Source organism: Tiliqua scincoides, chromosome 6 (assembly GCF_035046505.1).
Source record: "Tiliqua scincoides isolate rTilSci1 chromosome 6, rTilSci1.hap2, whole genome shotgun sequence".
Taxonomy (NCBI): Eukaryota; Metazoa; Chordata; class Lepidosauria; order Squamata; family Scincidae; genus Tiliqua; species Tiliqua scincoides.
In genome coordinates, this window is record NC_089826.1 from 32289222 (window position 1) to 32301300 (window position 12079).

The 12079-nt window shown below is 43.8% G+C and overlaps 1 protein-coding gene across 1 annotated transcript in view; it reads left to right on the forward strand.

Annotated features, from left to right (window-relative positions):
* Positions 1–12079, forward strand: part of FAT4 (FAT atypical cadherin 4) — a 143529-nt gene that overhangs the window by 88908 nt on the left and 42542 nt on the right. Inside the window, exon 8 of the mRNA XM_066632882.1 lies at positions 8197–8377. Coding sequence (XP_066488979.1) covers positions 8197–8377 — 181 coding nt within the window. The remainder of the gene's footprint in view (positions 1–8196; positions 8378–12079) is intronic.

The window sequence follows — 12079 nt, forward strand, 5'->3', positions numbered from 1 at the left end:
GTACGCCTTTCAGAAAAGTAACTTGCGATCATTTGAAAATGATTTTATAGGACTCCTAACATAAGTTATTGTTTTGGTACCATTACCTTTTTTTATGAAGAAACCCCATTGGATAAGAGAGCCTTTTCTTTAAAACATCCATATGTTGAAATGCAAAGATGATCGAATGGCAACTTGCCTTCAGAGAAGCTTTTATCCTAACATCTCTTGTCTTTGAAAAAAAAATTTTCTTAAGAAATGTTGGCTTCCATCCTTTGTTTTATTACTTGCCTGACTGTGGAGTAACAGATGTAGATCCTTAGTAGCTGCTTGGGTCTAGTGTCTTGAGTAAACCACGGCCTCTCCTCACTCCCCACCCCACTCCTGTATTGATAGAGCCAAATGATCTGTTACCTGAGACATGGCTTACAGCTAAAATACTCTGCCTTCTAATGTAATGCAGGGTGCAATCCTAACCCCTTATGTCAGTACTTTCCAGCACTGGCATAGCGGTGCCAATGGGACGTGTGCTGCACCCTGCAGTTGGGTGTCACTCACGGAGGCCTCCTCAAAGTAAGGGAATGTTTGTTCCCGTACCTCGGAGCTGCATTGCCCTTAAGTCAGTGCTAGAAAGCACTGACATAAGGGGTTAGGATTGCACCCGCAGACTGCAGTCCTAGACACAGTTACCTGGGAGTAACCACTGTTACCACTGACTATAATGGCACTTCCTTCTGCATAGACATGCATGGGATTGAGCTCCAAATTTTCTAACCTGAGAAGCCTCCTCATTGTTGGCCTGTTCTTTATTAAACTGCTAGTGAGATAAGATATACATATGTGGGATTTTTACCATGCATTGGCACTTACTGTTTCAGACTTCTGTCTACTGTGTTTTGCTAGGGAAAAAAAAGTGATGATTAGTTTCTTTATTCTTCTTTCTATGCATGAAGAGGGATATATTTGTAACCAGACTGCTCCACTGGCAAGAGCTTTTCCAGCTTAAAATAAACTAAAACCATGCAACTTCACAATCTTGATTTGTTATGCTTCTTTCCTCATAGTTAACTCTGTTCCCCTAAGTGGCTTGGCAAATTATATATTACAAAAAGTTGCTCTAATTCCCCCCCCCCATGCATTCCAAAGTTGAGGTCTCAAACCACTTACTGCCTTTTAAAGAGTTTGAGATAAATTCAATGCACATCCCCACAGAACCAGGCAGTCCATGAGGCCAAATGAAGTGGTAACCCCAAGTGGTGGAGTGTAGAGGAGAGGAGAATGATCAGCTAAAGTATTCCTCTCTTTGTTTTCAAATCCAGAGAGCGGGAGGAAGAGAAAATAATTATGGAAGTGGGACCTAGCAGGGAGGTGGGATTGCTATGTCACCTTAGCACCAGAAAGTCTTGGGCCAACCCCTTTCCCCCTCACACACTGTATTACTTTTTTCTATTTAGTATCTCATTCTAGTACCAGTAGCACTGTTGTACTCCATATCCATTTCTTCCCTGTATCCGGGATTGAGCTGTCAGAGGCAGGGCTTTGCAGCAACGAAACTGGCTGCCAACGGAGTATGCAGTGCTGTCCTGATGGCCATTTTCTGAGGTCTGCTGCAAGAGGTGGCAGCACTCTGTGTGCATCACCTGCAGCCACCACAGCTGTCAGAGAAGGTAAGGTGGGGATGGGCAGAGAGAGGAGCAAAACTGGGCAGGGGGCTGTGGAAGGGGGTGGATTTGGTGGCAATGGTGTGCCAGATCCTATCTCCTCTTTTTGCAACCTCCCTTTCCCTTTCTTCTGCTCAGACCTGCGCCAGCTACAAAGTTGGGACAGGTCCAAGGTGACCCATTGCAGAGCAGGAGGCTTATAGAGATGTAAGGGAAAATAATTTTCCTTTTTGACATAGCTGCACCAGTAGGGACAAGGATAGGACGCTATCTGGGCCTTGCAGTGACGGAACCTGCTGTCTTTCAGTGCAGGGTCCAGGCTGCTGCCACAGAGTGTGGGCTGGGGCCATCAGTGCAAAGGGCTGGCGGCCCTGGATGTGCACCAACAAGCTCTGAAGCCTCTGCTGGAGTAGGTACATCAGTGAAGGGGTTGTTCTGTAGCATTCCAGGGGGATCGGGACCAACCAGGGCATGTTGAGGGAGGACTAGGGGTGGATAGCAGCAGCAGTGGCAGCAGTCATATTTTATGCCCCTGGCTCAACATACCCCCTTGGACCCATTCAGTTTTATACCAGCCAAAGAGCTGGCGCAGATCTGAGTAGGCCCATTGAGGACAAAGCAGCAGTGGAGTAGGTAAGTAGCTTTTGACTTACCTCTCCATCACTGCCTGCTTCCTGGCTGACCCATAACATTCAGTGGACACTGCTCTGACAGAACTGAATGCTCTGGGCCAGCCCAGGATAGGACTGGGTTGTGAGAAAATTCCAGCTTTGGTTTCATTTCATTTCTGTTGCTATTTTATTTTGGACTTTGTTGCCCATTGCATCTTTATTCTGTTGTCATTGTTGTAATAGAAAAATGCAGGCCGCTAAGCCACTAACAGATTAAATTCAACATTTAAAGGTTTTGGTCTGCACTTAGTAGTAGCAGGGCACAGTCCTAAGCAGGTCTGCTCAGAAGTAAGTCATATTGTGTTCAATGGGACTTACTCCCAGGAAAGTGAGGTTAGGATTGCAGCCACAGTTTCTTTTTATATTAATGAAAATAAATACTTAGAAAGTATTTATGTAGAAATAAAATTTACAAAGGCAGTGCTTTAGGAATGCAATTTTAGGGTTTATTACATTATAGGTTATCATAAAGGCAGGTTTCTATAATTGCAATTACTGCTTGAGCAGAAATACTGAAGAGTAGAGTAAATTTCCTCACAAGTTAAATCAAGATTTCCCAATAACGTTGATCTCAGACTGCTGATTAAACAGTATGTTGCAACTTATAAATTGAAAGTCTGCTAGTTAATTCTTCTGCTCCAAGACCTCAAATTTGGAAAGCTTAATTACTAGGATAAGACCAGTAAAACATGAACATATGGCAAGGGACGCTTATCTGGAGGTTAATCTTCAAGAGTTGAACAGGGTGTTTTTAAAGTACAATGACAAAGAGAAGGCAGCTCACTTTGGGTTACGTGAGAGTCATTAATGGGCACAACTGACTTTTTCAGTGGTTCCTTTAGGAACTAGACATCCTTGAGTTTTCTTTTAACAGCAATGATATTTCAAAAAAACAGCACAATTTTAAGACAATTGTTTTAAAACAATTTAAAAGGGTTTATTTTAATACAATGCCACATTATTCAAAGCCTGTACTTAACAAGAGAATACTGCACTGCACACAAGATATATGTATGCTTATTGTAACCACTGATCATAGGAAAGAGTATATCAGGGCATGGCTAATCAAAAATCTGTGCATGAACCTGAAGCAGCCCATGTAGCTTTCCCGTTTCACTTGGTCTACGAAGTGAGTTATAGCCTACACTTGACCCTCTAAATGCCCTACACATATTTTTAGTATCACTTCAAAGCGTATATTGACGACTTGAGATTTTGGTAGGAGAGACAGCATCCAAAATAAAATCAGATGGCTCTAGGCTGATACTGTGCAATATGGGTCATATCAGCAACAATTTTGAGGGTAGTTATCACTTCATAGATTTGAACGGCAGCCTTTCTGCATAAACAGATGGCCGCATATACTTTCGTTCAAAGCAAGAATTTCATGCGAGGAGGCAGAACCTTCCCAACTTTCCAGGGATTTAGATTAACCAAGGTTTTAGATTCCAAGGATTTAGATTAACTTTGCTTTCAAGGTTCAGGGCCTGGAGAGTTTTCTGACAAAATAATTAACTGGTTGCTAGAACTTAATCCCTATGCATATTGACCCCTATATGTATACATGGCCTCATCCTGCTTGACAATGGTTTGTTTTTAATTCTGAACTACAACTGTGAACCAGTTCTTCAATATGCTAAGGTGTGAGTCACACACATATAAATGGCACAAGAGCAGGACAACTGCTTGGAATCCAGTGGGTGCTACTCTACAGAGTAGAGTACTGCATGTGCAGTAGCTAACCACATGGTACACATGGAACACAGTAGCACAGCCACATGGTCTGTGGAACTCCTTGCCACAGGATGTTGTGATGGCGTCTGGCCTGGATGCCTTTAAAAGGAGATTGGACAAGTTTCTGGAGGAAAAATCCATTACGGGTTACAAGCCATGATGTGTATGCGCAACCTCCTGATTTTAGAAATGGGCTATGTCAGAATGCCAGATGCAAGGGAGGGCACCAGGATGCAGGTCTCTTGTTATCTGGTGTGCTCCCTGGGGCATTTGGTGAGATACAGGAGTTGGACTAGATGGGCCTATGGCCTGATCCAGTGGGGCTGTTCTTATGTTCTTATGTACTGGTAGGTGTCACTATGCCACTAAAACGCCAGGCAGTGACACCAACTGAAGACTTTCCCTGACCTTTGAAGGAGAGGTACAGGTGGGTTCAGTGACAGAAGAGACATAAAGTTATATCGAGGCACAGAGCCACAAGTTAAGTCCAAAGTTCAGTTCTTCAAGCAGAATGCATACAGTAATTGTACATGTTTGTTCCACTGTTGCAAAGCACTGTGGTCAGCAGCCCATAGGATTGGGCTGTTAGTGAGAATAAGTGGTGGTGGGTTTTTGGTGTTTAATTTTTGGTTTGTTGGTTGATTGGTTGGTTTGAGATCTAGTCGCTGAGGTCTAGTCTCCAAAGTCTGAGCAGTAGCATAGCTGGGGGGAGGCAAAATGGAATGTTTTGGAAAGGTGCCTCAATGCACAGTGTAAGCAGTTCCTACCACTCATTGTCCGAGCCATTCTAGGCAGTGAAGACAACCCAGAGGTGCTCACTGAACCAAACAGTGTGTCCTGTCCATTTCCATCACTACGCAGCAAGGCTCCAACGGCGAGTGAGAGGGACCGTTTGCGTGGCACATTGCGGTACCTGAAGTACTTACCATTTCCCCACCCCCCAACTATGCTATTGGTCTGTGAGCAACATTCTGTCTGCAGTCCCCATTGAGTGACTTTCCTACCATTTATTTTTACATCCCAGTATTGTTCCGATTTATATAGAAAAAATACCGAACACAGCTAGAGCAATAACTTTAGCCGTGCATTTGAGGCTGAATGGCAGGGGTATGAAATCTGGGCATCAGTAAACCATTTGTGAATCCTTAGCATGACATGTTAAAAACTTGCTTTCATTTTTATCTAAAACGTTGAAAGTGATGACATTACAGTTCACAAATATAGTAATGGTGAGTGCACAATTTTCACAACACAATCACTGTTTTGTGATTTTTTTAAAATTTTCATTAAGGATGATGTGGGTGAAGAAATAGAATCGGGTTGCTCACCATTATGAAATCTTAGAGCACAATCCCAAGCACTCTATCAGCTGGCACACATCCCTTGTGCCGGCTGAGGAGTGTTGCAAATGTGCCGTAAGGCATGTCTTTGACAACTCAAGAGTCAGGGTGGCTGATGCAAGAATGTGTGCCGGCCTCCCTGTGCCTGAACTTCTGCCAGTAAGTCGCGCAGGCTGAGGGCAACTGGTGTGCGAGAGTGGGGGCAGGCAGAAGGTGGAGCAGGAGCATTTCAGGGCAGGGGGAGGGCAGGCAGCGGGCTAGTCGATGGGTGGACTGGCCCAGGAAGGAAATGGTACTGGCCTCCATCAATTCGTCCTGATCCAGACTCTGTCCCTGGTTGGGTCAGCCTTACACAGGACTCCTGGATTTACAGCAGCGATTTCGCTGGCGCAGATCTGAGTAGCCCCTTTGGGGTGACTGCTGCATGACATGGGGTAAGGGGAATTAATTCCTTTTCCTCCAAGTTGCACGACAGTCAGCCCCAATCCCGTGCTGGATATGGGACCAACCAGCTAGCCCAGGTGTTCCAGAGTGGGTTAGGATTGGGCCGATAGATATTTTCTTTGGCATCATATGCCATTGTGTAGCTATCTTATCTCTCTGAGATAACCTACTTCATAGGGCTGTTGTGAGACACCCCTATCTGGAACAACTTGAGCTCCTCAGAGAATACACAAATAAATATAATATTTGAGAAAATTGTCGGTATGAATGCTGTTCTAAGCCAGGTATTAAATACTTTCCTGATGTGAATAAAATTTTCTTTTAACAAAGGAAAGCTGAACATATTTGTAGTGTTCATATTTACGGATAGTGGGGGAGAAGAAGAGATAGATGGAAATTTGGTATGTATGCCGCTTTTCAACACAAAAGTTCACAAAGTGCTTTACTTAGTAGAATTAGTCAGGAGAAAAGTTCCTTGTCCCAGAGGAACTCATAGCCTAGCACAAAATGACACACCAGTAAACAGCCTCTGGAAAAGATACTAACCTGGGACAAATAGGGACAGTCTGTCTCCCCTTGTTAAATCTAAACGAACCCTATTTAAAAGGTGCCTCTGTATCCATTTAGCAGGGGTGACTCTCATCTCAGGGCCAGTCAACCCAAGTGGCAGCCTCCCCATAATGCAAATAAAAGAAAGGTCAAGATGTGCACTGCTACCCCAACAGACTTGGCTTTAAAGGCACATTTCATTTCCCCTCCTGTTCAAAGCTCTGTATTTCATGTCAGAGAAAACAACTTGTTTTGAAGCAGCATTTTGTTTCAGCTTGCTTCCCACTCACCTTTCTACCAATTTCAGAGAAGACTTGGTTTATCTTAAAGCAGCATTTCTACTTCACTTCATCCTGCATTCATTTCAAAAGAAGACTCGGGGCCCAATCCTATACAGTACAGGAGCACTGGCACCAAACAGCTACCACTGCATCCTATGCTGAAGTTGAGCATGCTGGAGGTCTCCTCAGAGTAACAGAACATTCACCAAGTAAAGCCCCAGCCTGCTCAATGGGACTTCTTGGAGCTGCACCAGCTAAGAAGCTCCATGTCAGGCTTCTGAGCCTGAGAGGGGGAATAGGATTTGGTGGAGGAGGCCTTTGCCAGTCCCACCCTTCACCCAGGCCTATCCCATTCCCCTGTTCCATCTTCCTCCCACCCAGAAATGCCTCCCCCACACACTCCAGCCACTCTTCCATGCCCTCACACCTCTCAGCACTTACCTGATCTTCGGTGGCAGATGGGACTCTAACTACAGTGATGATAGGGCAGCTCAGGTCTCCCCGCCAGTGCCATTTACTCCCTGGGTGGTACAAACCTTATACCACAGCGATACCACATTTGCAATACCCAGCGAAGGCACTAGGGCAGCTTATGACTGGGCTGCCTGTGTATTCTAAAAGACAGATGGGGTTTTTCTCCTTGCCAAACCATTGTTATTCAATGAAAGAACTTTTGCTGAAAAAACCACCAATTTGTATATTCCTTCTTCCCCAAACCAAAAAATAAATGAGAATCCAAATGTACCTAGAAGCAGTGTTTGCAGTGATTTGAATGTCAGATGAAGCCTGGGGCTAAGATCTTATACACACTTACCTTACAAGTAAATTCTATTGAACTGAATAGGACTTAATCTGAGACATGCATAAGATATACATAATACATGAATAAGGAGACTCAGGTGCAAGTTGCCACTCATTGGCTGGAGGAATTTATTTTTGCATGGTGGTTGTTGGTAAAATGTTGTCATTATCTGTCATTATCTGTTGCCATTTTGCTTTGAGTTTTTTACAGAAAGGTGGGTTATAAGTATGTCAACAAATAAACAACATAAGTGTGTGTAAGAAAACCCAGGTGAAACCCAGCTTCTTTTGTTACAGAAAAGCTACTTCAGGAGGGGAAAAAAATGGCTTTCCAGGTTTTGTTAAAAACTTTGGCATGTAACGTTTAGTTCTGTCCTCATCTCCTGTCATGACACGTACTCAATGACCAATTTCAACCATCAAACTAATCTGGATTGATTCAGGTCCAGATTTGTGTATCGTTCTCATTTCTCTTTGTGAACAGCAAATATCGTTCAGAGGCCTTGACTTAAAAAATACAGGATTCCAGTCTCGTCTTGTGTGACTTCAAATGTGGAGTTCAGATGACTTCCTTTCAAAACAAAAGTGACCTTGATCTTTGCATGAGATTTGCCTTTTCAGTTCTGTGAACTGTGACATGTTCAAGTGTCCGACAATAAATGAAGAGTGGCATATCCAGAATTACTATTGTTACTTCTGTAACCTCTAGCGTTTCAAATCTCTTTTATTTCCCTAGGAAGTCCTGCCCTTACTGGCACTGGGACTATTGCTGTCAAAGTTGATGATGTCAATGACAATGTCCCCAAATTTGCTTTCAATATATACTCCAAAACCATTCCGGAGGATGCACCTACAGGGACAGACGTTTTGCTTGTAAATTCATCAGATTCTGATGCATCCATGAATGCTATTATCAGGTATGATGTTTGCTTGAGGTAGTTTTGATGGTATTTGTTTGACTTTAGGACCTGTTTCCCCACCGTCCTTCAAGAGTAAAGGACAAATGAGGACAATAGGGATAGTCCTGCATTTTCTCCAAGCACAAAGTTGGTGACTATTAAAGAAGACTGCAGCTGAACCGTTTGAAAAATGCTCTTCAGTATATTAACAGGAAGAGTGGGAAAGCACTGTGGATTATAACACTCTGTTGCAACCTAGCGCAGAAGTAGTTTTACGATCCTAGCCTATATGAGTTGGGTTTCCAGTTGTGATTTGGCTGTTTCAAAAAATAAAGCTTGTGAATAAGATTGATAGCTTTAATGCTGCTTGAAGGTTTAATATTTCATAGAACAACATTATTAAACCTTTGTCTAAATTGAACAGAGATTCAAATTTGGTTCACATGCCACTTTTTAATTCTAGTCTTCAACCTTAAGATATTATCCTGCAACCATAGCAATCCATGTAGCATTGCATCAACATAACAAGTGGCTCTAGACCAGCTGTTCCCAGTCGTTCCAGCACTGTGACCCACTTTGTCATCCATGGTGGGTCGCGACACTGCTGGCTGGAATGACTTACTGAGTGCTCCGGAGAGCTATTCTGGGTTGCGCCAGGCTGGCCACCCACTTTGTTGGCCTACAAAGGCTCAGAATGGCCTGCAGAAGCATCTGGAAGTTACTTCCAGTCAAACCAGATAGCCTCTGAAAAATGAAAGAAGTTTCCGGACACTTCTGCTGGTCATTCTGGGGCCCTCAGAGACCAATAAAATGGGCTGCTGGCCTGATGCAACCCTGAAGAGGCCTGCAGAGACCCTCGGTAAGTCACTCCGGCCAGCAGCATTGCTGTGTTGGCACTCCCCCCTTCCAGAATGGGACCAGTTTGGAGCAAAACCATTCCAGGGGCAGACTGGAGGGCCCAGTTCACAACCCAACACACATGGGCTTACGACCCACCAGCTGGACACAACCCACACTTTGGGAAACCCTGCTGTAGATGCTGCTGGCCAAATAACTGCCACAAGATGAGATGAAAAGTTGCCCAGGCTTGATGAAAAGCACAGGAAAAGTGAGAAACTGCCATGGTTATTCATCAGTGATTCTTTGAAATGGTACTGTAGCCACCAACAGCTATTATTTATTTATTTTATTTATTTGAAAAATTTATATCCCACTCTTCCCATGCCAAGGAAATGCCTAAGGTGGCTTTCAAAGTTCCATAATAAAATGTAGAATGCATCACAACAATAAGTAGATTAAAGTCATTAAACTGGAACAATATTGTGAACCCCAAAACACACACCATAAAGCCAATTAGGAGAGGATAAAAATTTGGTCTAGAAGAAGCAGTCAAGCCACTGCACTGTTACAGAGATACAGAAGATACCCATCAACCAAATGCCAAACAAAACAGGTATGTTTTGAGCCCTCGCTGAAAAGCCATGATATATGAGCTTCCACAACCAGATATATGGTATTAATCCGTTCAAAAGTGACAAGAAATGGCAACATTTTAAAATGACAGGTACAAGTAAATAAGTTATTCTGAAGCATCACACAGGATTTGTGTATCAGTTGTTCAGAAATTGCCTTGGGCCTAGAATCCTTTCCATTGACTTTCCCATGTGCCATTCTAAATTTAGTATATAAATAATGGCTTAACACCATGCTGTTCGTTTAGAGTTCTGTTTAGAAATGTGAATGTATGTTTTAACTCTTCCTTAACTTCACATATACAAGTCTAAGAATGGATTTGGAACATATGTTTTGTTAAGCAGTTGAGATTTTCTCTAGTGTGAATCTAATTACGAAGAGATGATTGATTCAGAAATGTAACAAGGAAGCTTATAAGCTGATTCACATTTTTTTATGTAGTAAGCAGTTTCGGATTTATTGGCAAATCCATTTGTCCTGGTCATACGGAACATGTCTACAGGAAATGGTAACATTGCTGCCAAAAAGAAACCTACAAAGACAGAATTTGCATGTAACAAGTGAATTAGTTTCTACAACTCAGAAATTGGATGAAAAGTTGGCATTTGACTGGGTTGCTCGGTGGCCAAATGAGTTGCACATGTCCACAGCCGTGTTTTAACTAGAAATCCCTATTGATGTACATCAAGAAGAAAAAACAATAAGGAATTCAGTGGCAATGACACCCTGAAGGCGCAATCCTACCTTGCTCTGGAACAGGCAAGCCAAGAGACTTGCACTGTATCCGGTGCAGGATAGGGGCCCAAAGTAGCTCAGCCAATGGTAAGGGAGAAACTCTTCCCCTTATCTCCGGATAAGCCACTGCAGCCCCTATGAGTCTCCTCGGACTTACACCACCAAGTTTGAGGAGAGCAGAGTGGCTTGAAGCTGCTCCACGCTACTTGGGGAACAGGGTTGGGATTTGGCATAAATGCCGGATCACAGTCCTGCCTCCTGTTCCCCCCACTTGCCCATAGAACACCTCCCTCATTCCTCCTCCCCATCCCCTCCCAGACCCCTGCGCCAGCAGAGCTCGACTGAAGCAACTTACCTGGGGAAAGCTGCCACGGAGGCTGGATGCAGCCTCTGTGCTCCAGCGCACCTCCATGCGCTGGTGCAGCTTCCTCCTGAGGAGGTGCAAACGTGCTTTACAGCCATGCTTTACAGCACATTTGCGATCCTCCTAGGGACTTGCACCAGCCTAATGTGCAATTAGGATTGCGCTGCACGTTTCTCTTAGAGGAGTGAAGCGTTTCTAATGGAAAGCAGCGAAGATTCATGTAAGTTACTACTCTCTACCAGCCATCCAAGGAAACTAAGACAAGCCTCTTCCATTTAGCTTCAGCAAACATAAAGATTAGTTTACTGTTGTTTAAAAGGCATAAAAGGGAGGCTGTATCCGTGGATCCCATATCCATAGTTTCATTTAACTGTGAATGCAGGGGGACCCCCCATTTCCCCCCCCCACACCCTCCAGGAAGTCCCCAGCCCTCATAATGCTTTTTAAAGGCATAAAAACATCACTTCCAGTTTTACAAAAAAGCCAAAGTGACTTTTTTTGACCTAAGCAACCATTCTGAGCCCTGCGGAAGCCGGAAGAGCTTCCGGAAGCGAGGGGAGCGCAGTGAAGGGTTGGAGGCATCCCCGGTATTCAGAAATGCAGGTATCCATGGGGGGAGGTTCTGGAACAGAACCCCCCACACACACACACAGATACTGGGGCACGCCTGTATTAGCTGCACATAGTCTCACATGATTTTGCAGCTTACACCTTCCCCCCCCAACAAGCAAATATAGACAACAATCACTTGTCAGTCTTAAAGTAGAAAAGAAATTAACCAAAGTATTAAAAACATAACAAATCCTATTCTTTTCTCGCTAACTTCTGTAAAGTGTGGACTTGAGTTGGCATCTCTAGATGGTGATGTTGACTACTAGCTCTGTCTTTGGATTACATGGTGCCACTTTAGATTGGGGAAAAGGGGCACGTCATTGCAGTAAGTGTGGTGACCGCAGTTCTAAGGCTTGACAGGCTTTTTGTTTTGCTTTTTAAGCCTAGCCCCTGCAGCTTTTCGTTGCCATGTTTTCACACAAAGATTGGTAGTAACACAAATTGTCGTTGATCTCCGAGTCTCTAGGCAACCCGTGTCCTGACATAAATCAAACAAAAGGAGATGGAGAGCACCAGAGAGTGAAAAAGGAGGTGAA